A 26,532-nucleotide genomic window follows, 5' to 3' on the forward strand; every position below is an offset into this window, starting at 1 on the left:
CAGCAGTACTTTGAGATGCCATTTATGAAGATGGTAGGTGTAGTGCCTGGCACACATGGTTTCTCCATAAACATTCCTTCCCTTACTCTCTCTCTGTCTCTTGCATAGTCTTAGGGAGAGGTACTAAGGAAGGAGCCCAGGTATATCCGAGAGCTGGGCTGGGGGAGTAGAAAAGAACATGGTTAATTATTGAGATTTCACCCTTCCATGAATGATCAATATTTATGAAGCTCCTCTGAGAGACATATGAGAATAGTTAGCTTCCATAAGGTTAGTCTGGGACTTTGATGTGCCTTTTTTCTTGGGATGTGTTTTTCCAGCAGGTCACGTCATCATTAGGTAAATAGAGTGGTCCTCATTCATATTGTCATGTTGATGCAGCAGATGCAGTTTTCAGAAAACCCTCATTGAGTTATGTTCACTTTTCTCCTGGCAGCCTGCAGTACAGTGTTCTGTTGGTTGGCACAGTTTCCGCTGCTTAACGCTGGATGGAAAATAAGTTAGAATCTGATAGTTATGGGCATTTAAATTGTGATGTTTAATAACACTAATTGTATTTGGCTACAAGAACCCAAAAATGCTTGGGCATTAAAAGAAACTAAGGTAAAATAATGATATTAAAATTTATTCTTGTTTCTCTGATGTCATGAAGGCTACAACAGTAGGTCCTTCCAGAAGAGGTTGCTCTGCTCCCTTGCTGAGTGAATTGGGTCTTTTGTAACATTTGTTTCCTTTATTATGTCAGAGTAATGATTCTTGGTGAGGTGATCTTGAAATTCTTTTTTTTTTTTTTTTTTTTTTTTTTGAGACGGAGTCTCGCTCTGTCGCCCAGGCTGGAGTGCAGTGGCGCGATCTCGGCTCACTGCAAGCTCCACCTCCCGGGTTCACACCATTCTCCCGCCTCAGCCTCCGAGTAGCTGGGACTACAGGCGCCCGCCACCACGCCCGGCTAGTTTTTTGTATTTTTAGTAGAGACGGGGTTTCACCATGTTAGCCAGGATGGTCTCGATCTCCTGACCTCGTGATCCACCCGCCTCGGCCTCCCAAAGTGCTGGGATTACAGGCTTGAGCCACCGCGCCCGGCCATATCTTGAAATTCTTAAAAGAGCAGTATATGCAAATACTGGCCTTATAAAATCAATGAATATCATAACTGAAAAAAGAGACCATGAAGAATTCACCAGTTGGTGTAACTTGGGACATATCACAGAATATAGGACCAAGAAAAGTTTCAGTTTTCAATTCTGTTAGGAAAGCTCATCAGCAAATCTATTCTTTCCAGAAACCAAAGCTATGAAAACCCAAAAAATGCTTGGAGTATCTTATCTCTCATTATTTTCATTTCCTAGGCAATGCATTTGACTCAGACTTTAGGAGCAGGGAAGGGTCCCATGAAAGAGGGCTTCAGCTTCAGTCTGGAGGCAGCTTCAGAACTTGATGACCCAGTGATTTGGGGTCACTTGAAGGGTGGGTGGGTGAGTGTCTGAGCATGTATATGATGAGGTCCTGCTTTTTCTAGTCCCTTGACTAGTTTTCTGCCTGCCGCAGGATGTTCTTCATGGGGGCTTAAGGTCAGGCTGGCATGGATGGAGATGAGTTTATGCCAGTGGTTGACCACATAAAGGAAATCTAAAGACCCTGCTATCTGCAGGACAGAGTTTGAGTTGTCAGCATTAGTAGATGAGTAGAAACTGAAGATTCAAAATTTGAAAAAGGATGAGGAGGGAGAGGAGGAAAAGAACAGCTAAAGAATGTATAATATATCAAACTGTGTCAAAGCATGCTAGCCAAAGATGCTTGATTTACATTGCTTGTTGATTTGCAGGCACATACATTGTGTATAAAGTATAATGAAAATTTTCAGCTAATCTGCCAAAAAGGTTGAAAATTTTCCCTTTGAACTTATGATGGAAAACAATTGAGCAATGTGTTTTGAGGGCAGGGGTAGGGGAAGACCAAGCAGACTGCCTGAAGATATTCCTTATCAGGAAAATCAGAGCTGAATTTTCATTTCCATACTGAATTTAAAACAGGAGCTGGGCCCGCAATAGCATAACCAGTAAGGAAAAATCTGAAGTCTGATCTTGAGTCCTAGCATAGCTAAATTTCCAGTGTTTGAGAGCAAATACGAAGGTGACCATTTTAATTTGCACACTTTACCCTGTGACTAATTTTGTTGCCCCTGTGGACAACCTGACCTTAACAAAGCCTTGTCAAGCCCATCTCATTTCCATCTCCCATTTGATTCTCTTTGAACTTCCATGTGTAAACAATGGTTGGATTATAGAATAGATAAAGTGAGATTTAACAGCTGCTTTGAAGATAGTTTAAATGTACTTTTAATTAGTATTGTTGAATTGATTTCATGCTGTAGTGCCTAACTTGAGTGTATTTTATGATAATGCTTGTGTTTTGAACCTAGATGCGCACTGCAATGGTATTTCAGGGTGGATATTGATATGCATGTGACCACATGACATTACTCCCAATTGTCCTGGATATTATGTCTGCTCCAGAAACTCTGGCTAACTCAGAGGAATCTTAGCACCCTTAGCTAATAATATGTACCAATTGTACATGCTTGCAAAGTTTCTTTCACTTCTTAAAAACCCTCAGTGAAGATGAAGGCTGTCTCTGTATTTAGTCTACCATTCTTTTAGCAAACAGTTCTAAGTCAGATCTTTCTTTACCAAGTAGATCTATACCAAAATATACCGAGGCTGAAAGAGCATATCCTGGATAAAAGTTGGAAATGAGAGAATATTGCCATTAATAGTTACCGTTTTAACCCCTGAGTGCATGTTGAGCCAGGGAGGCACCATACATTTGCAGGGCGCAGGCAGGATTACCAGTGGAAGCCCCTGGTTGGTGTTCCCTTCTCTGTACCCCCTCCCACCCACAGTGCAAAAGACTTTACAGACACCCTGGCTAGTACATCCAGGCTTTGTCAACACAGTCTTGCAAATATCTGTCCCCTGGTTACTTTGAGATTTAGTGACGTGTATACCAATGGCATATTCACCCCCAAGAGGATGGACTGAGGAGGGCCCATGCAAGCCCTAGAAGTGGGTCTGGGGTCATTTGGGTGAAGAAAATTCCAGAGTCCCAAGTGCTTGGAATGAGGAAGCTGGGAAGAGGACATGGGCTACAAATAGGCACGGTCCCTTGGGCCTATGTTCTCATTGCTGCCTTGGGTGGGGAGAAGGTGAAAGAGGGCCGAAATGAGGTCCTCCAGAGTTGGGGCTCCTTTCCCCAACTCTGAGGGTGATGCCAAGAGCCCCAGAATAGCAGAGCCGTTGTAGGACATTGTCTCACTGGCCTTTCGTTTTCTGCCAGCAAGCATTTGAACGTTCTGTGCAGATTGTCAGGCTAGGTGTTGTGGGAGGATACAAAATACGAAGCTATTTTTAATCTAGTTGTGGGGGAGACAAAAGCTGGACTGAGAAACATTTCAAAACAACTGAATAATAAGGGAAAGTGGCTGGCCCTTCAGTGACAAGTGAGGGAATTTTGGGTGAAATGGAGTCAAGTGATAGTTCTAGCTTGAAAAGGAGGGTTGGTTTCAGGGCCACAAGGTGTTAGAAATCATGGAGTTCATGGGTGGCAAACTTAAGCTTTCAGGGCTCCAACAGGTACCGTAAATGTGCCAGTGGATCTGCTATCAGACCACAGGGACAAGTGATAGCATGTGGGAGGGCTTGTGTTGAAGTAGAGACTACATGCCCTATTGAAAGACTTTCTCAGCTGGGTGCGGTGGCTCACACCTGTAATCCCAGCACTTTGGGAGGCCGAGATGGGCAGATCATGAGGTCCGGAGATCAAGACCATTCTGGCCAACATGGTGAAACCCCATCTCTACTAAACATACAAAAATTAACTGGGCTTGGTGGCATGTGCCTGTAATCCCAGCTACTCGGGAGGCTGAGGCAGGAGAATTGCTTGAACCCAGGAGACGGAGGTTGCAGTGAGCCCAGATTGTGCCACTGTACTCCAGCCTGGCAACAGAGTGATACTCCATCTCAGAAAAAAAAATAAAAAAAAGACTTTCTCATTAAATAGTAAAGAGTTGAGCCATGTATTTACAATATTAAATGGGAAAGGTCCACACTTCTGGGGTGGTTGAGGATGAAGTTAAAGTGGTGCTGCCACATTGGTGCAGAAGCTTAATAATATGATTGTTCATGCACATTTACTCCTAATCAAACAACTTGAGTTAAAGAAGTAGCTGCAAGTAGAAAATAACGTGAGGGGAAAAGTTGTAAAGAAGAAACTCTTTAACATGCTGCTTAATGCTGGATGGTGGGTAAGACAAATGAGAACGATGAAGAGCCCCTTCCCCTTTCGTGTAAGAAGTTAAAAAAATCTGCTATATTTAGAAAATGTTCATGAATCCCTATTATTCTTTTCATTTCTGTAAAAGTCCTCCTAGAGAAACTGTGTCATGTCCAATTTCAGAGTGTTGACCCTGTGGTCACTGCTCCCAAACAGGCACTGAGCTGGGTTGAATCATGTGCCCCCCACTCCAATTTGTGATGAATTTGGAACCTGTGAATGTGACCTTATTTGGAAATAGGGTCTCTGTAGATGTATTCAAGTCAAGCCATGGTCACAGTGGATTTGAGTGGGCCCCAAATTCATTGTGGCTGGTGTCTTTAAGAAGACTGAACACTGGACACAGACACACCAGAGGAAAGAGGGCCATGTGAAGGCAAAGGCACAGATTGGAGTTACACTGCCACAAGCAAAGAACATCAAGCATTGTCCACAACCACCAGGAGCTGGGAGAGGAGCGTGGAGTACAGTCCTCCTCAGAGGCTCTGTGAGAGCATGTGTTTCCCTGGATTTAAGCCAGCCAGCACGTGGTACTTTGTTACAGCAGCCTAAGAAACTGATGCAGGCACCGTTTTCCAACTTCCTCCTTGTTAATAGAAATGCCACTAAGTTCACCAATGTCTCAAATATTATGATTCCCATCTCCAACCTTGTCTTCCAATGCATTGAGTTTTCCAAACCATGGCATTTGCTTCTTCCTCTCCATTTCCACAGGTATCACCCTTATCACTTATCATAATAATGTTTGAATACTGCTTTCTACAATTAATGTAATTTTCATTCTCACAACAAACGATGATGTGTTATATTCATTTATATTATACTCATTTACTTGATATATTATACTTACTTATTTATTATACTCATTTACTTGATGAGGAAACTGAGGGTCAAAGGGTTGAAGTAATTTGTTTAATGTCATACAGTTAACTAGTATGCCAGAAATCTGGGATTCCAGCAAGGATAGGCTCTTTAGTTCCAAGAAAAAGAATAATAAATCCCAAATGGACTGCCTTGTTGTAATTATTGTGCCATCCCACCTTTTCCATCATTCCAGTGAAAAAACCACAGGACACATCTGTATCACTGGGGTAAAACGAAAGGAAGCCACAGATTGTTCTCTTTTGCCTCCTTACACCTTGGAGGAATAACTTTCGTTATCATGACAGCAAAGGCATTCCACTAATTGATAGAACAAAAATAGAGCTCGGTTTACTTCTTTTTCTTTTCTTATAACAACAGAACTTCTTTTTATATGTTTAATTACAGCCTTTGAAGATACATCAAATAGGATTCTGGTGGAAAGATATTTTTCCCATAAGTAGGTCATTGGAGATATAATTAACACAGATAATAGCTATCTCATCTATGGATGGCATTTTAGTTGAAATGACCTTTTTCACTTATGTTTCCCCACTGTCTGTAATGAAGCAGACAGTTGGGTTATGTTGTTCACTGGTTTTATAGCAAGGGCAAAAAGTACATCCTCCCAATATAAGAAACATCCAACTCCCACAATTTTCTTATTGAAAATCTCAGTTATTTTTTAAGATAGAGGTTGTATGAAAAGGAAAAGCTGGTTGCTTATGGATTTTCTTCTTTTGGAATGTGTGTTTTGGAAGTGAATTAGAGTTGCAATACCAGAGGAGGCTATAAAGCCTCCCCACCCCCAATAAGATGGAGTTATACGTAGGATGACCATGTACATTATTTTTTGGAACAGGATACTTTGGATAATGCAAAGGATGCTATCAATAATTACCTCAGGACAATGGTTATAAACCCAGGTCGCCCTGGGCAACCAGAAGATATGGTCATCCTGGCTATTTTAACCCATCCTGGAGAGAGGAATCCAGCCTGTTTTTGAATACATCTCCCCACAAATAGACATCTTGATGAATGGGGCTGGAGGTGATTACTAGTCATGAATCATTGGGCTGCCCCTTGGAAATTAAATGTAGATATTTAAGGAACAGTTTTTGGCTACCAGTAAGAGATACATTGAAAAATTCTTACCCAGATGTGTTAGTCTTAGTCATGGAGAGTTTGGGGCTCAAAGGGCTTTTGGCCTAGAGGAAAGAAATCTGGGGAATTGACCTTTCCAACAGGGGTGTAAACTCAAGCCTAGATAGTGCCCAGCTAGGCAATCAATGGATGCTTACTAAAGAATGATTGGAGTCCGGGCACGGTGGCTCATGCTTGTAATCCCAGCACTTTGGGAGGCCGAGGCGGGTGGATCACAAGGTCAGGAGATCGAGACCATCCTGGCTAACACGGTGAAACCCTGTCTTTACTAAAAATACAAAAAATTAGCCAGGCATGGTGGCGGGCACCTGTAGTCCCACCTACTCAGAAGGCTGAGGCAGGAGAATGGCATGAACCCAGGAGGCAGAGCTTGCAGTGAGCCGAGATCGCACCACTGCATTCCAGCCTGGCGACAGAGCAATCTCAAAAAAAAAAAAGGAAAAAAAAATGATTGGAACGACTCTAAGCACCTCCTGATTCACAGCTGTACACCAGAAAAGAAATTTCTCTCTTTCAGAGAGGGATGTCATAATACAGACCTCTTGATGAGAACTCAAAAAGTTGAGGAGGCACAAACTTGTTTGTTGATTTGGACAATGAGAGGAGATTTACAAGGGGAGGGTATATTTCATTTATACTGGGAGAGGCCTCTCTGAATTAAATGCTAAGAAAAAGCCCAAGGCTCTATGGTGATTAGATAAGGAGTGCGGATTAGATAATTCTTTTTTTTTTTTTTTTTTGTGATGGAGTCTCACTCTGTCACCCAGGCTGGAGTGCGGTGGTGTGACCTCAGCTCACTGCAATCTCCGCCTCCCTGGTTCAAGCGATTCTCCTGCCTCAGCCTCCTGTGTAACTGGGATTACAGGCACCTGCCACTATGCCCGGCTATGTTTTGTATTTTTAGTAGAGTCAGGGTTTCACCATGTTGGCCAGGCTGGTCTCGAACTCCTGACCTCAGGTGATCCACCAGCCTTAGCCTCCCAAGTGTGTATTAGATAATTCTTAAATTATTCAGACATTTCTTGAGCATTTACTCTTACAGCCGGTGTTGTCAGGTGCTGGGGTTCAAAAGGGAGAAGATAGTTGCTGATTGCAGGGAACTCATAGACTAATGAGAAGACATATAAAGATCATGGCAAATGCGTGGCCTCATGGGGTGCAAGCCTCAAGCCTTGGCAGCTTCCTTGTGGTGGTGAGCCTGCAGGTGCACAGAAGCCAAGAATTGGAGTTTGGGAACCTCTGCCTAGATTTCAGAAGATGTATGGAAATGTCTGGATTTCAGAAGATATATGGAAATGTCTGTCTGCCTACACAGAAGTTTGCTGCAGGAGTGGGGCCCTCATGGAGAACCTCTGCGAGGGCAGTGCGGAAGGGAAATGCAGGGTTGAAGCCCCCACACAGAGTCCCTGTTAGGGTACCACCTAGTGAAGCTGTGAGAAGAGGGCCACTGTCCTCCAGACCTCAGAATGATAGCGATCCACTGGCAGCTTACTTTTCACCTAGAAAAGACACAAACACTCAATGCCAGCCCGTGAAAGCAGCCGGGAGACGGGCTGTACCCTGTGAAGCCATGGGGGTGGAGCTTCCCAGGACCATGGGAACCCATCTCTTATATCAATATAACTTGAATATGAGATGGAGTCAAAGGAGATCATTTTGGAGCTTTAAGATTTGACTGCCCCGCTGGATTTCGGACTTGCATGGGGCCTGTAGCTTCTTTGTTCTGTCCAGTTTATCCCCTTTATATTTACCCAATGCCTGTACCCTCACTGTATCTAGGAAGTAACTAACTTGCTTTTGATTTTACAGGCTTGTAGGCAGAAGGGACTTGCCTTGTCTCAGATGAGACTTGGGACTGTGGACTTTTGAGTTAATGCTGAAATTAGTTAAGACTTGCGGGGACTGTTGGGAAGGCATGATTGGTTTTGAAATGTGAAAACATGAGATTTGGGAGGGGCCAGGGTTGGAATGTTATGATTTGGCTGTGGCCCCACCCAAATCTCATCTTGAATTGCCACGTGCTGTGGGAGGGACCCAGAGGGAGGTAATTGAATCATGGGGGAGGTCTTTCCCATTTCTTGTGATAATGAACAAATTTCACGAGATCAGATGGTTCTATAATGGGGAGTTTCCTTGCACTAACTCTCTCTTTGCCTGCTGCCACCCATGTAGGACGTGACTTTTTCCTCCTTGCCTTCTGCCGTGATTGTGAGGCCTCCCCAGCCACACAGAACTGTAAATCCATTAAGCCCTTCTTCCTGTTAAAAAAAAAAAAAAATCATGGCAAATGCAACAATAATGGTATGTAAAGCTATAGTAGTAACAGGAAGAAGAGAATGAGACTTTCTTCTTGGGAACTTAGGAGAATTTACAGGAAAAGTAATGCGGAACAGTTTGAGGATGAGCTGGACACCCTGGCCAGGGAGTCGGCCGGCCTATAGGGATAGATAAAGGAAGGGAAAATGGTAAGGCCTGAGTTTTAAGTGGTTGATGTTATGTTTCCAATATCCTGCTGTTACTTTGACCATGCATTCATAAACTGGACCTTTCAAGGCCAAATTTGCATATTTTCATTCACAATGGTGGGCTAAAAAATACTGTATACCTATTCGTATATATATTTCCATCTGAATAAAACTAATCTCATATTCTGACACAGTTCTGAGAAGGACTTCAAGAGAATGATTTCTTAGCTTTCCAAGGTGAATGGTAGTGCATTATATTTTTAAAGACATACGGTATTGGAATTCCCGTGTTTTCATTTTTAACTTGATTCTGTATTTAATTGTACTGGTAGCTCCTCTTCTTTAGCATTTGTTTTTAAACTTATCTTTAGAAGTGGAGGAGAGAATAGGAAGGTGGGTTAGGTACTCTAGTTACTGGTGTTTCAGCAAAATGTTGTAGTGCTTTAAGATGATTGCCTCATCTTTGTGCCTGCCTGATTGAGGCTTAAGGATTTTAAGTCTATTGGCTCTTTCTAGAGCTTCTTCCTTTTCCTTTAAGTAATTTTTGTCTTCACCCTTTCTTTTTCAACATAAGCAAAACCAAACGTTTGGACAGTCATAATTGTGCAAGGAGAAGTTCAGACTTCAGGCTCATTCTTGTGTTAACCGCTGTAGTGTTAGATTACTTCTCATATTCTTTTAAAGTCTGAGAGGCTAAAGTCTTACCACGGCCCTGGTGTTATGATTTCTTGGTGAATGTTTCTGCAAGAATGAGGAAAATGTTAATTTTCAGAAGCAGCAGTGAGTTGTAGAAGATTCTAAAACCATTAATGAATATGCTTACAATTTGCCTTTTTTTTTTTTTTTTTTTTTTTTTTGAGACGGAGTCTCGCTCTGTCGCCCAGGCTGGAGTGCAGTGGCCGGATCTCAGCTCACTGCAAGCTCCGCCTCCCGGGTTCACGCCATTCTCCTGCCTCAGCCTCCCGAGTAGCTGGGACTACAGGCGCCCACCACCACGCCCGGCTAGTTTTTTGTATCTTTTAGTAGAGACGGGGTTTCAGCATGTTAGCCAGGATGGTCTCGATCTCCTGACCTCGTGATCCGCCCGTCTTGGCCTCCCAAAGTGCTGGGATTGCAGACAATTTGCCTTTTTAAGAAAGTAAAACAATTATGAGTCAGTCTCTTAGAGATGGCAGTGAGCTCATGAACCTTTTTTTTTTTTTTTTTTTTTTTTGAGATGCAGTAGCATGATCTTGGCTCACTACAACCTCTGCCTCCCGGTTCAAGCGATTCTCGTGCTTTAGCCTCCTGAGTAGCTGGGTCTACAGGCACATGCCACCACACCCGGCTAATTTTTGTATTTTTAGTGGATACGTGGTTTCGCCATGTTGGCCAGGCTGGTCTTGAACTCCTGACCTCAAGTGATCTGCCTCCCTTAACCTCCCAAAGTGCTGAGATTACAGGCATGAGACACCATGCCCAACTTACCCTTCTTACAAGTGAAATGAGATGTACTTCTAAGAGAATCACTAATATTTTATCTACAAGCCACAGAGTTTATTTGAAGAGTTTTTTTTCCTTTATACTTTGTGTGGTTTATTTATTTTTAGGGAAAAGTAATTGATGTCAAGAGGGTTTTCTAAAACAGAGTTTTGTCCCTAATAAGCATTTGATTCTTAAGATTCTCTATATTTAAGATTCTCTGTATTTTGTTACATTTCTGGAATCTTATACATATGAGCTATTGACATAGAATGAGCACAATTGTGTAACTCTTTGTGGAAGCATCAGTTATAATGTTTTGGCACATCTCAAAGATGTCTAGATTATGTGACTACATACAAAAGATTAATATAAATCAATGCCAATCATTTCCTGAAATAAGGCATTCAACACTAAGTGAAACATTTGTATTGATTTTTTTAGGAATACCATATTTACAATAAGTTATAAAAATTTGTATGAATAGCTGAAATTAACTTAGAGTAAAAATTAGCCTTGTAGCCTCATTGCATTTGAACTTTTAAATGCACTTATGGGAAGGAGGCAAGGTGACCAACTAGATGCAGCTAGTACACACCTCTTCCACGGAGAGGAACCAAAATAGCAAGTATATATTCACACTTTAAATACATCATGTAAGAGAGAACACTGGCATTCAACAGAAAAGTGATGGGAAGCACCGAAAGCAAAGGAGGAGAGGGAAGCAAGGTAGCCTGCTTGGCCAGGATTGGCTGGGAGCTGGAAGAAGCTCCCAAACATGAGGAAAAGGTAAATGGATGACCTCCTCAGGGCTCCACATTCCTGCAAGGTATTTCTACCAGTGAGAGGTCCTTAACCCTTGCAGGCCTTGAGACTCGCATAGAGAGCTACAGAGATTGTGCAGTGACATTGCTCCAAAGGGAGCCCATGCTTAGTCCCACAGGCTCCTGAAACTCGAGGAGCTACAATATGGCACCATTCTGAGAAATCAACTGGCAAAGGACTGTGTTCCCTGGAGCTGATGCCACTGCAGCTATGGTAGACCAAAGAGGAACAGAGGAGGCCTGGCCCTTTTCACACATCTTGAGGACAAATCCCACTGCAGCTGCAGCTATTGTGGGACTAAGACGTGAGAAAGCCATAAGCCCCACAGCTGCCTGCCTATGCTGCTCCCATTGAAAATGACCCTGCCCTCCCTGGTGGCATGCCCATAGTGGGCACCAGCCTGAGAGCACAATTCTCAAAGGACTGTGTCCTGCCCTGAAGCCAACACCACTTCTGCTGCTGCCAGGCCAAGAAGGAAGAGGAGAGGCCAGGCACTTTCACATGCCCCAAAGACAAATAGCATTGCTGCTGCTGCAGGCTGCTGTGGGACCAAGGTGCCAGCAAAAACTGTAAGCCTTACAGTTCCCTAAGCAGCTCCCACTGAGTGGCCTCATCCTCTTTGGAGGCAGGCCTGTAGTACAGCCAAGGCTGCCCCTACCTGAACATTCTGCCAGTGGCCTGTGGACTGCTTGGCCTCTGCCTATCAGCATCATCACCTGAACTCACTACCAGGGGTCCTGAGGACATGTCCACCAACCTAGTTCTCTTCCCCCATTACTTTAGTCTGCCATCAGGGGCCTGGGATCAACCAACCTAGTCCAACACCATTGACACTTGAACATTCCTCCCAGGGGCTGAGGTTGGGCTCACCCAACCTGCTCATACCACCACAGCTGGCAACCATCTGCACAAGCCACCTGAAGGCCAGGGGACTGGCCCTCCTAGACTTTTGCAGACACCAGGAACAACAGCATGGACCATTTGGTTCCAGTGGGCTGCCCCATCACTGCTACTGCCATTGGCCACATCATACCTGCTGCCAAGTGGTCTGAGCACCTGCCCACATGCCTAGCCCACTGCTGCCACCACCAGCATCTGAGCAAGCCAACTGGAAGCCCTAGAATTGGCCAACCTAGACCCACTAACACCAGAGCCAACATATACTGTGGCTTTAGGGACAGGCATGCTCAGTTTACTGCTGTCACCACTAGGGCCTGCAGACTGGCCATTAGGCATCATAGTCCCCAGTAAAACTTCAACACAGACTCACTAATAACTGCACCCTAAGCCACTGAGGAAATCACAGACACCATTGACACTGTTTACAGCTGAAGAAATCATATAAGTACTAACTGCATGCACCCGAAATCGAAGCCAAAGTGCTGTATATATATATCTTGTCATGAAGAATTATATGTACATATCTTATATCTTCAGGAAAAAGTCCTCCCCTATGAAAGCAAATTCAAAAAGTTTGACTGTTATACCAGATATCAACATAAAAACACAGGAAACAGGAAAAAGCAAGGTAATAGGACACCTCCAAAGGAACACAATAATTCTCCAGAAAATCAAAGAGAAATTCACAAAATCTCAAAGATTTCAAAATACTGATTTTAAAGAAGCTCAGTGAGATTCAAGAGAATTCTGAAAAACAGAAGAGTAGAAAAACAAATCAGGATATGAATGAGAAATTTTCCAAAAAGAGGTATTTTTTTTTAAAAGAATCAAACGGAGATTCTGGAACTAAAGAATTTATAAAATGAAATTTAAAATACATTTTGAAAGCTTTAACAATAGACTTGCTCAAATAGAAGAAAGAATCTCAACCTATATTAAAATATAGGTCTTTTAATGTAATCAAGTCAGACAAAAAAGAAAAAGAAAAAAGAATAAAAAGGAAAGAGCAAACAAAGCCTTTGTGATATTTGGGACAACATAAAGCAACCAAAATTTAAATTATCAGTGTCCTCAAGGGTAGAGAGAGAATGAAAGTGTTAGAAAACATACTAATGAAATAGTAGATGAAAACTTTCCATGTTTTTTTTTTTGTTTGTTTGTTTTGTTTGTTTGTTTGTTTGTTTTTTTTGAGACGGAGTCTCGCTCTGTCACCCAGGCTGGAATGCAGTGGCCGGATCTCAGCTCACTGCAAGCTCCGCCTCCCGGGTTTACGCCATTCTCCTGCCTCAGCCTCCCGAGTAGCTGGGACTACAGGCGCCCGCCACCTCGCCCGGCTAGTTTTTTGTATTTTTAGTAGAGACGGGGTTTCACCGTATTAGCCAGGATGGTCTCGATCTCCTGACCTCGTGATCCGCCCGTCTCGGCCTCCCAAAGTGCTGGGATTACAGGCTTGAGCCACCGCGCCCGGCCAACTTTCCATGTTTAGAAAAGACTTAGACATCCAGATACAGGGGGCTCAAAGATGCTCAAACAGATACAATGCAAAAAGGTCTTTTCCACAGCATATTATAGTCAAATTCTCTGAAGTTAATGACAATGAGAGGATTCTAACAGCACATGAAAAGTTTATAGTCACCTATAAAGGAACCCCTATCTGACTAACAGCACATTTCTCATTAGAAACCTTACAGGCCAGAAGAGAATGGGATGGCATGTGAAAAGTACTGAATGAAAAAAGCTTCCACTCAGGGATACTATATCCAGCAAAATTATTCTTCATAAGTAAAAAATAAAGTATTTCCCAGACAAGCAAATGCTGAGAGAATTTATAACTTCTAGACTGGCCCTACAAGAAAGGCACAAAGAAGTGCTAAACCTGGAAGTGAAAGGACAACATTTACCACCATGAAAACACATGAAAATATAAAACCCATTGGTTAATGAAACACACAAATGAAGAAGAGAAAGGACTCAAGTGGTACTACTACATAAAATTACCAAACCACAATGACAAACAAGAGAAAAAGAAATGAACAAAGGAACCAGAAAACAACTATATGGAAAAAAAAAAAAACTTCACATATCAATAATAACCTTGAATGTAAATGGATTAAATTATCCACTTAAAAGATGTAGATTGGATGAATGAATAAAGGAACATGATCTAACTATATGCTGCCTACAAGAAACCCACTTTACTTGCAAAGATACACACAAATTCACAGTAAAGGGATAGAGAAAGATATTACATGCAAACAGAAACCCAAAGCAAGCAGGAATAACTATACTTATGTCAGATAAAACATACTTCAAAAGACAAAAAATGTCAGTGTATAATAATAAAAGGATCAATTCAGCAAGAGGAAATAACAATTTTAAATATATATTCTTCCAAAACTGGAGCACTTAGATTCATAAGCGAATATTACTATATCTAAAGAGAGAGCTAGACTCCAGTACAATAATAGTTGGGGACTTCAACACTCCACTCTCATCAATAGACAGACCATGTAGACAGAAAATCAACAAAGAAACATTGGATTTAATCTGGACTTTAGATCAAATTGACCAGACATTTAGAGAACATTTTATCCAACAACAATAGAATATACATTCTTATCAGCACATGGAACATTCTTTATAACAGACCATATTTTAGGCTACAAGACAAGTCTCAAACATTTTTAAAAATCAAAATTATATTGTTTATTTTCTCAGACCACAATGGAATAAAACTAGGAATCAATACCAAGAGGAATTTTGGAAACTATACAAATACATGGTAATTAAACAACATATTCTTGAATCATTATTTGGTCAATGAAGAAATTAAGATGGAAATTTAAAACATTTTTGAAATAAATGATAAATGGAAACACAATCTACCAAAACCTGTGGGATACAGTGAAGGGACTGTTAAGAGGGAAGTTTATAGCAATAAATGTCTATATCAAAAACAAATAGCCTAATGGTGCACCCCAAAGAAGTAAATATAAGAACAAACATTAGCATTAACCTAACATTAGCAAAAGGAAAGAAATAATAAAGATCAGAGCAAAACTAAATGAAAGAGACTAAAAAAAATTATAAAAGATCAATGAAATGAAAAGTTGGTTATTTGAAAAGATAAACAAAATTGATAAACCACTAGCTAGACTAACCAAGAAGACAGAAAATCCAAATAAACATAATCAGAAATGAAAAAGGAGACATTACAATGAATACTACAGAAGCACAAAAGATCATCAGACACTATTATGAACAAATATACACTGATAAGCTGAAAACCTAGAGGAAATGAATAAATTCCTATAAATATACAACCAACCAAGCTTGAATCAGGAAAAAATAGAGAACCTAAACCAATTAATTACAACTACTGATTGAATCAGTAATAAAAATGTCTCCCAACAAAGAAAAAGCAGGACCAAATTGATTCACAGCCAAATTCTACCAAATGTATAATGAAGAACTAATACCAATCTTCCTGAAACTATTCCAAAAGATTGAAGAGGAGGGAAGTCTCCCTAACTCATTCTACAAGGTCAGCATTACCCTGGTATCAAAATCAGGCAAGGACACAACAGAAAAAGAAAACAACAGGCAAATATCCCCGATGAACATAGATGCAAAAAATCCTCGACTAAATACTAGCAAACCAAATCCAACAGCACATCGCGAACATAATGCACCATGACCAAGTAGAATTTATACCAGGGATACAAGAATGGTGCAACATATACAAATCAATAAACATGATATATCACATCAATAGAATGAAGGACAAAAACTATGTTATTACCTCAATAAATGGAGAAAGAGCATTTGACAAAATTCAACATCCCTTCATGATAAAAACTCACCAAACTAGAAATAGAAGGAACATACCTTGAAATAATAAAAGCCATCTATGAAGACCTCACAGCTAACATCATACTGAACGGGGACAAGGTGAAACTCTTTCTTCTGAGGTCTGTAACAAGACAAGGATACGCACTTTCACCACTCCTATTCAACATGGTACTGGGAGTCCTAGCCAGAGTAGTCAGGCAAAAGAAAAAAACCAAAGGCATCCAAATTGGAAAAGAGGAAGTCAAATTGTACCTCTTTGCTGATGATATAAACTTATTTTTTCCTGAATGTGCCTGAAGGAGACACATTTTATTAGACATTTGAAATGTTATATAAACAAGATGATATGATCTCATATCTAGAAAAACCTAAAGACCACCAAAATAAACTCCTAGAGTTGATAAATAAATTCCATAAAGTTACAGAACACAAAATCAACATACAAAATTAGTACCATTTCTATACACCACTTGTGAACCAGCTGAAAAAGAAATCAAGAAAGCAATGCTATTTACAATAGCTATAAAGAAATAAAATACCTAGGGATAAATTTAATCAATGAGGTGAAAGATCTCTGCAAAGAAAACTACAAAATGCTACTGAAATAAATTGAAAAGGAAACAAAGAAGTGGAATTAGACATCCATGCTCATGGATTGGAAGAATTAATATAATTAAAATGACCATATTTCCAAAAGTAATCTACAGGTTCAATGCAATCCTTATCAGAATACCAACATCATATTTCATGGCATGAGAAAAAAAAAATCCTAAAGTTCATGTGGAAGCAAAAAAAAGCCTGAATAGCCAAAGCAAAGCAATCCTGAGCAAAAAGAACAGGTCAGAAGCAATGCCTCACACCTGTAATCCCAACAAGTTTGGAGGCCAGGGCAGGAAGACCAGTTGAGGCCAGGATTTCAAGACCAGCCTGGACAACACAGTGAAATGCTGTCTCTATAAAAAGAAAATTTTTTTAAATTAGCTGGGTGTGGTGGCATACACCTGTAGTCCCAGCTACTTGGGAGACTGAGGAAGGAGGATCACTTGAGCCCAGGAATTTGTGGCTGCAGTAAGCTAGGATTACTCTGCGCTCTGACCTGGGCAACAGAATGAGACCCTGTCTCAAAAAAAAAAAAAAAAAAAAAAAAACTTCTGTACAGCAAAGGAAACAGTCAACAGAGTGAATAAAACCACTTGTTGAATGGGAGACAATATCTGCAAACTATTAATCAACAAGGGATTAATATCCAGGATATATAAGGAACTCAAATAACTTAACAATTAAATCAAATAATTCCATTAAAAAGTGGGCTAAGAATATGAATACGATTTTTTTAAAAGAAGACATACAATATGTGAAAAAATGCTCAACATCACTGATTGTCAGGAAATGCAAATCAAAACCATAATGAGATACCACCGTTCCCTAGTTAGAATAGCTACTACTAAAAAGACAAAAAATAACATGCTGGCAAGGATGCAGAGAAAAAGGAACTCATACACTGTTGGTGGGAATGTAAACTAATACAACCACTATGGAAAACAGTATGGAGAATCCTCCAACAACTCAAAATAGACTTACCATACAATCCAGCAATCCTACTACTAGGTATTTATCCAAAGAAAAAAGAAATCTGTATATCACAGGAATACCTGCACTTGCATGTTTATCACAGCCCGATTCACAGTAGCAAAGATAAGGAATCAACATAAGTGTCTATTGATGGACAGATGGATAAAGAAAGTGTGGTATATATATACAATGGGATACTATTCAGCCACAGAAAAAGAATGAATCATGTCATTTGCAGCAACATGGATGGAAATGGAGGTCACTATGTTAAGTGGGATACGCCAGGCACAGCAAGACAGGTACTGCACGTTCTCACTCATTGGTGGGAGATAAAACACTTGGTCTTGCAGAGCCGAGAATAGAATAATAAATACCAAAGGCCAGGAAGGGGGTGTGGGTCGGAGGGGAGGATGAAGGGAGGTTGATTAGTGGGAACAAGCATACAGTTAGATAGAAGAAATAAGCCCAATATTTGATAGCAAAGTAGAGTGACCATAGTTAGCAACAGTGTATTGTACACTCAAAGTAGCTAGAAGAGAGGACTTGAAATGTTACTGATAAATAGACATAAATACTAAAGGTGATGGATACTCCAAATACACTACACTGGTTTGATTTTATGCATGTAACAGATACTCATAGGTACCCTATAAATATGTAAAATACTTTGTATCAGTAAAAAAGATGCATGCAGATGTAAAAAAAAGTGCACATATGGCAAATAGGAGAAATATAATCTTTTTGATATCTCAAATTAGAAAAAGAATTATTCAAAAATTCTCTGTGATTAAAACTTGTTAGCATGACCCATTGACTTTATCTGATATAAGAGGTACTCACAAATCAAGTTAGGACTTGAAAATTATTTCTTTATCAAAATGAGACCCAAAGATGGTAGAAAGTAGCAGGAAATATTTGGAATTGCTGCTCTTCTTGGTTAGGCAATAAAGATGGTTTTGCAGATTAAAGAATCAACAAGACTAACAAGGCTGGGCGTGGTGTCTTACACCTGTAATCCAGCACTTTGGGAGGTGGAGGTGGGAGGAACGCTTGAGGCCAGGAGTTCGAGACCAGCCTGGCCAACATGGTGAAACCCCGTCTCTACTAAAAATACAAAAATTAGCCGGGCGTGGTGGTGCACGCTTGTAATCCCAGCTACTCAGGAGGCTGAGGCAGAAGAATCGCTTGAACTCGGGAGGCGGAGGTTGCAGTGAACTGAGACTGTGCCCCTGCACTCCAGCCTGGGTGACAGAGCGATACTCTGTCTCAAAAAACAAACAAAACCCCTAACAAAAATAATACAACATATTTTGAATTCTGCTCCATTGTTCTGCCGTTGTTTTTTCATCTTAAACTGTGTATTGAACTTCATCACTTAGTTTCTTTCAACTTCCCTTTTTTATTTCGAAAGCCTTGTACTAACCTCTTGTTGAGAGAGCAGCCGTGAACCCTGTCTCCAATTGTTTCCAGTTCTGTGTTTCCTAGAATTATTGCTACTTCTCATTTTATGGTGAAAAATAGCCCCTCCTCTATTTGCAAGTACAGAAGCTGGGAGAGTGACCTGGCTGTGAAGGTGATGTAGGGGCTGGACAGAAACTGGCAGGAGTAACTTGAAGAAGTGAATCTTATTGGCACTTTAAAAATGTTTTCCCCCTGGAAATTGAAAAACAGAGCTCCGGAGGGGATATTTTATCATGCAGAAATAAAATTGGAACCTGCTTGAAAAAAAAATCAACTAAACTGAATGTAATGTAATAGCTTGAGCATTCCAGTCCCAGGCATATTCTATTAACACAGGTTCCCCTTTGAAGGGCCCCAGAGAAGTGTTTCCCAACCAGGCTGTGGATAGGGTGCATCCAAACCCCTGGAATACTGGTGAAAAATGCATATTTTCAAACCTGTCAAAATTATTAGACCTGACAAGGGGTCCAAGAATCTGCATTTTTAATGAGCATCCCTCTCCCTCATTGGATACTGTCCTGCACGTAGGTAGGGAGTCATTTGGAATTTCTCCCAGCATTAGCCGATGCTCTCATAAATCAGTATCTTTTTCGTGTTTTTGTTTTTGTTTTTTTTCCTAGAAGGAGTCTTGCATGTAGCGCAGGCTGGAGTGCAGTGGCGTGATCTCGGCTCACTGCAATCTCCGCCTCCCAGGTTCACGCCATTCTCCTGCCTCAGCCTCCCGAGTAGCTGGGACTACAGGCGCCCGTCACCATGCCCAGCTAATTTTTTGTATTTGTAGTAGAGACGGAGGTTTCACGTGTTAGCCAGGATGGTCTCGGTCTCCTGACCTCGTGATCAGCTCGCCTTGGCCTCCCAAAGTGCTGGGATTACAGGCGTGAGCCACAGCGCCCAGCCCATAAATCAGTATCTTTTACAAGCCCCAGGATTGCAGTACACCCATGTACGGAAACTCCTGCTGCATGGGTAGCTACTGCCCAAGGTCAGCTATGAGTTCTCTGGGGCCAAGCAGAGTGCCCCCAAAGGCCTGGCACCATCCTCTGGGCAGGCCTCTTTGCTGCTGAGAACCGCTCCTTCCTAAAGATTACAAAAGGAATTCTTAAGTCCTGTATCCCCCCATTAAAAAGCCCTGAAATGGAACCTGAGCCTCCCAGTGTGCTGGCACCTGGCCACAAGTGTCTTCATCAGAGGCCTGCTCACTGGTGAGGTTGCTTTGCGTGCACAACAGACTCACCTACTCTGAGCGGGAAATCCACTTCCTTGTTGCTTTTCAAAACGGAAGCCATCCTGGCTGTCTACAGCCAATAAACACCCATTCATGAATATTTTATTAGGCTCTTACTCTGTGTTCTTTTAGGCTCCAAAGATACCAGGAAATGAGAAAAAAAAAAGGTCCCTGTCCTTAGAGAGCCAACCTGCTGGCCACATCCGTTATGCGCATGTCCGTCTTCCGCCTGTTGGGCACATAGATGATTTAGACAGCATGAGCAACATCCAGAGCTGTGTCCTCATTCTTGTTCTGACTTCTTTTGTTCTATTTACGTTGCCTTATGCAAAACTGAGCTAAAAACAGTGGCTTCTCACGATGGTTTCGGAACACATCACAGACAATTGGGAGATGATGCTTCCTATCTAGGAAGCTTTATCAGCCTGCTTGGGCTCTCTGGGAGGCAGTCTCTCTGAATTTTATGTAAACATTAGAACAATTGACTTTCTGTTTTCATGTCCTTGGACTATCACTTAGGAAAGATTTATGTTGCTTTGGCCTCTGTTTCCTCCTGGTTCCTAAAGGCCTTTTGTACTGACATAAGTTTCAATCCTTGGTTATTTTGTGTTGGGATGAGGTTCACGGGTAGAATTTCAGAAGACTCTAGAGAGAAGAGTGGGGGAATCTCCTTTAGGCATGAAAAGTAAACGGGTAAATTTCACATAAAGAAATGATAATTCATATGTATGATTTTCCCAATGTGGTTCCCGGATCACTGGTGATAGACAGGATGTTTTTATTTGAAATATTGCTGAAGTCATTTATTTTGTTATATTTAGTTTGATCATGGCAAATAATACTGGTCTTTTACTTATGACAGGTTTCCTTTCGTTACAAGTTTGTTGAAATAATAAAGCTAAATATTAAATAATCACACAGGTGACATATGGGTATGAGAAAAATCACAAGGTTGGTACACAAATAATTGAGGTTTGGGAAGTGCTAGACGAATGGAAGGCCAGGAGCAAGTGTCTTGTAGGAAAACTCCCAACCTGCAAAGTCAAAGGCTCACAGCTCTCACCCACAGTAAGCAGGAAGCTGGTAGAGGTGAGTTTTAATTTCAGATGGAAAAGAAATTATCTGCATGTGCCAACTAGCAAGGTCTCTATGTTCAGTTTAACCAGTAATTGAGTGTCTACCCTGGAAAAGGAAATATCCCAAGTTTAGGGGGAGAGGGGAGGCAGAGGATCCAAGGCAAACCTGTATAGCAGGAGACTTGGGAGATTATGAGAGCCTTAGATCAGGAGCAGTTTTATTGCCTGCTGAGAGGTCAGAGAGGATCAATGTAGAGAAAGGGACATTAAGTCTTCTAGTCAATCTGTTACTGGCCAGGGTGCCTTCCCCAGAAGTTTGCCACTGATTTTATGACAAAAGACAGTTGCAAATGGATGATGGTGAGCAACTATCTCAAATACAGCAAGCGCCAGGCCAAGCATGGTGGCTCACATCTGTAATCCTTGCACTTTGAGAGGCTGAGGCAGGAAGACGGCCTGAGCTCAGGAGTTTGAGAGCAGCCTGGGCAACATGGCGAAACCCTGTCTCTACTAAAAATACAAAAATTAGCCAGGTGTGGTGGCGCACATCTGTAATCCCAGCTACTGGCGAGGCTGAGGCATGAGAATTGCTTGAACCCAGAGGTAGAGGTTGCATGCAGTGAGCTGAGATCACATCACTGAACTCCAGCCTGAGCAACAGAGCAAGACTCTGTCTCCAAAATATATATGTGGCAGGCTCTAGATGATGCTGAAAGTTTAAAAGTACTTATTACCATTGTTGGATTTTATTTTCAAATATGAAAACAGAGAAAAACTAAATGGAGAAGAGCTATTTCCCCTAATTATATTTGAAACAGAGTCTAGAGATGGAATTATAATTTTATTCCTTCTTTCACTCTGTGATTTTATGGATTGGGTCCAGGATTGCAAGCCCTCTGGGCTGTGACCCCTCCACTCCTAGCCCCATTACATCTAAGTGAATCCCTTTGGAACCAGACACCAAAATTCACCTTTCAGTTAAAAGACCTCCCACTCCTTGTAAACCAAAAAGCTGCTGCCAGGGTGAGGGTTCCTGTTCTCTTCGCTGTGTGTAGCTGTTCAGGCTGCAGAGGACCCTCCACCTAGCACATGCATTTTGTGGGGGTGCAGGTGAGAAATTCCTCATGAAGAGATAAGAAACAAGGCAGAGCGGACCCATGCTGCTGAAGTAAACCACACATTCTAACAGGTACTTAGGTAGGATGTAGAATCTAAGTCACCTGAGTCACCCAGTCCTCTAATCACCAATACTTTTCAGTCTAAAAATCATACCCTTTGGATTTTTCTTTTGCTTTTTGTGAATAAATGAACAGTCATACACTTGATGTCTGAGTGTTGAGTTTCTGTTTAGAACAAGTGAGGAAACTCAATTGAGATCCTTAGCTTGAGTTTAACTCGTCCCTGTGGTCCTGGTCACCACTGTCATTATAGAAAGAATGATGCCATCATCTACCTTCCCGTGCACTCACCTGCTGCTGGGACCATCTTATTTACAGCAGATCTCTGTAGGCTAAAAGGTAAAGTTTCAAGGGTTGGAATCTCTGTACCAGGTGAAGGCTGCACATAAGCTGATAGGAGCAATGGATGAGACCATGTACTTGGGGGAAATAGGCAGTGTAAAACTAGCTCATAACTAGGGGTGCTGTCCTATGAAGTGCATATACCAACACAAACCTGCATTTGGACCCAGGACACAACACTTCCAAACTGAGTGACCTTGGACAACCAATTTAAAATCTTTCTGATTTTCAATTTCCCTACTGGAAAAAAAAAAAAAAAAAAAAGCTGGGTGGTGCTGAGGCTTAAATGAAAGAAGAGGACCTCCACACAGTGAGTCTCTTTGCTCTCTCAACCTTAGCCCTCAGTGCTGTGTGTCTTTCAGTATCTTTTCTTTGCCTTTATCCTGCCCTTTTTTTGCCCCACATTTGGTTTTTTAATTCTTTGAACAACTACAATTTAAAACTAAAGTATATTTTAAAATATGGGTATTTATCAAATACATCTATATCTTCTCTTGCATGAACCCTTAAAATCACTTTTAACATTTACTTTTTGAAATACTCCGTGTCTGAAAGCAAAAATCAGTGGCTTTTAAAATGGGTTTGTGTGTTTGGGGCTGGTGGTGGGGTTAGCTTTAACTATTAATAACATTGTAAGTGAATGACTCTTATTAGCAAAAAGATTCTCTTAGTTTAGATTTTGGGATGTGTCTTGAGTGATTTTTCTGGCATGAGGACCATAAACCACAGCCTGCCTTGGGGTGATTACATAATCTCTGCATTCATATCAGCTTCACAATGTGTAAATGTCGCCATATTAATGTTTGCTTGGGGTAATCCAGCACTGGATTGGACTCAGCTCTGCTGGGTGGAATAGGAGAAGACATGGCAGTATCATAGTCACACGCAGGGACTCTAAGATGCTGCAGGAGTAGAGAGCTAATCTGACTTGGGACTTTGAACCAAGCCTGGACAGTATAAGGTCTTTCTACAGGTTCTCACTTCTCATATAGGGTTTGTGCAGCCAAGAGTCATTACGAAATGGTGGTTCCCAGGGGCACATGGTCGCATCACAGTTTATCCTTGTTCAATTCATGTCTCGTTTTTCTGAGGTTGTCTATAATGTAAGACCTATGGAGGAACCTTGCTGACTTCTCATGTTTGTTCCATTCAGTCCTTCATTGACCATTTCTTTGAGTGCTCTCTATAAAGCAGGCACATTGTTCATAGTACCCAAACGTGTGAATTCCGGGCCCTGCCTTTACTGGATGAAAGGTGTGGTGAGAGATGTATCTGCAAGCATTTAGGCTATGTGCTGCTTCTGGGTATCCAAGGCACTTTGAGGGCTTTAAGCAGGTAGGGCTAACTATTGGTGGCACACAGGAGAAGGAAATCCTTTTTAAGGTATGTGACGTCTGTGGTGAATGTTGAAGGCCAAGGCGTTGACACCTGACTTCCAGCCCTGCAAGTCTGCATCTGCACCCAACCTTGGCTCATCCCCTAATTGCCAGTTTTCTGGTGTCTGAAATGGGAGGACAGTGTCTACCTATCCTGTCTCTGGAGGCTGAAGCAAGGCCAGTGAGACTGTGTGGACACTTCCCCATCTGGGGGTTCTCCCATGTGCCCCAGCAACCTGAGCCTGCAAGACAGTGGGTTGGCTGAGGTTTGAGGTTCAGTGTGTGACTGTGAACTTTGGGTTTGTCCCCTTTAGATCAGACCAAGACATTCTTCTCTAATTGAGTTTGTCATTGTAGTTCAGTTCTGAGTAAATCCCAGTTCTTTCTCTTGCCGACTGTGAGCTTGCAGAGATTATTTAACCAATTAGAATCTTAGGTTTCTTATCTGCAAAATGAAGATGATAATTGTATTCGCCTGTTTTCACATTGCTATAAAGAAATCCCTGAGACTGGGTAATTTATAAAGAAAAGAGGTTGAATTGGCTCACGGTTCCACAAGCTGTACAGGAAGCATGATGCTGGCATCTGCTCGGCTTCTGGGGAGGCCTCAGGAAACTTACAATCGTGGTGGAAGGTAAAGGGGGAGCAGGCATTTCATGTGGCCAGAGAAGGAGCAAGAGTGAGGGGGAGGGGTGCCATACACTTTTAAACAACCAGATCTTCCTAGAACTCTCACGAGAACAGCACCAAGGTGAGGGTGCTAAACCATTCATGAGAAATCACCCCCATGATCCAATCACCTCCCACCAGGCCCCGCCTCCAACACTGGGGATTACAATTCAACATGAGATTTGGGTAGGGACACAGATCTGAACTGTATCAGCAATAGCAAATTCTTCATCAAGTGGTTGTGAGGAGCCATGAGTAGGACCCATCATGTTCCAAACATGGTAAAGGGGTGTCGTATGATAAATTATCAAAGAAAATATTAGCAAATATTTTAATTCTATTGTCTAAATTTCTGTCACTTATACTGCAACTTTTACTACCTTTTCAAGCAAACTCTTAATCTAATATGAATATAGAGTTTTGATGTCATATTTCACATATGTTCTATCTGGACCTGTAATGCACATTTAAGAACAACAGGGATGGCTTCATACTCTAACGTGTTCCTTGGCTGCTATGTGCAAGTGTTGTGAGTTTTGAGGACCTCCTGAACTGCATGTTGAGACATGAAAAGAAGCAAGCACATAGACACTTGGCACCACTGGGAAACGGTGCTTTCTTGTGCAGGGATGAAGAATGTTTGTTTATCTGAAAGGAAGGAGTTGACTGATTCATGAACCATTTTCTCTCCTCCAAATGTTCTATGGCTCAAATCCTCCCTGCACTCTGAAGCAGCCCTATCATGGCCGCTGCCATCTTCTCAGTGACAAAGCCCTCAAATGCTCAGGTCTTTCAGACATGGTTGCCTGTTCTTTCAAGGACTTAGGGCAAGGATGTGGGGAAGCATTTCCCTGGACTGAGGGTGGCACTTGCCCGAGGCTTAGGCTGGCACTGCTCTGTAGCCTAAAACTGCATAACCATTTGGCAGTCCCTTCCAAATCCAACCCATCAACCTATTAATTGGGATGGGGATTAATACTGCCAGGAGGTCCTCTGTTTCTCCGTGTGTTCCTTTGGAAGTCTGATGACAGCGTTTTCCACTTGTTTTGTCTCATAGGAACTGGTGAAAGTGGGAAAAGCACCTTTATCAAGCAGATGAGAATTATCCATGGGTCTGGTTACAGTGATGAAGACAGAAAGGGGTACACGAAGCTGGTTTACCAAAACATATTCACCGCCATGCAAGCCATGATCAGAGCGATGGACACGCTAAGGATACAATATGTGTGTGAGCAGAATAAGGTAACGTGCTTAGGGGGTACTTGCCCTATTTGTGAATGTGTGCCTGCCCACTCTGGTTAGCACAAAGATTCCCTGAGTGCTTTGGTCAGATGCCAGAAGAAGCTCTTGATCCCTGGGGTGGGGATCATCGAGAGGAGTTTGAGGACTTTAGTTAGCCGCCTGGTCTTCATTCTGCAGGATTTCTCTCATGGTGCTAGCGTGAGGCTACCCAGCATGCAGGGATTGCAAAGTTTGGGCTGTTATTTGGTTGCTTATTTCCGGCGCTGAGAAAAGGAAGTCATACGTTTTCCCTTTCTGCTAAGAGACCCAGTTAATTTCTTCACTGGAGCCATGGGGACATTGGGTTTACAGTGGCCAGCGTTTCAAGAATTCCCAGTCTCAGGAAATGTTTTCACTAATTGGTGCAGACTACTCAGAGAAATCAGTGGGTTTTGTTTGTTTGTGTTGGGAGCTCACCCATCTTGGGAACTAAGCGAAGGCTCATGAGAACAATGCTAATGGCCCAGCCAGCAATGTGCTTCCGTAAAGTGC

At 41.8% G+C, this 26,532-nt stretch overlaps 1 protein-coding gene across 1 annotated transcript in view; it reads left to right on the forward strand.

The window, feature by feature from the left end:
- The window catches only part of LOC101022282 (guanine nucleotide-binding protein subunit alpha-14), a 221,603-nt gene that overhangs the window by 95,473 nt on the left and 99,598 nt on the right, over positions 1-26,532 (forward strand). Inside the window, exon 2 of the mRNA XM_003911836.5 lies at positions 25,817-26,001. Within this exon, the coding sequence (XP_003911885.1) occupies positions 25,817-26,001 (185 nt within the window). The remainder of the gene's footprint in view (positions 1-25,816; positions 26,002-26,532) is intronic.

This window comes from Papio anubis, chromosome 13 (assembly GCF_008728515.1).
Source record: "Papio anubis isolate 15944 chromosome 13, Panubis1.0, whole genome shotgun sequence".
Classification (NCBI taxonomy): Eukaryota; Metazoa; Chordata; class Mammalia; order Primates; family Cercopithecidae; genus Papio; species Papio anubis.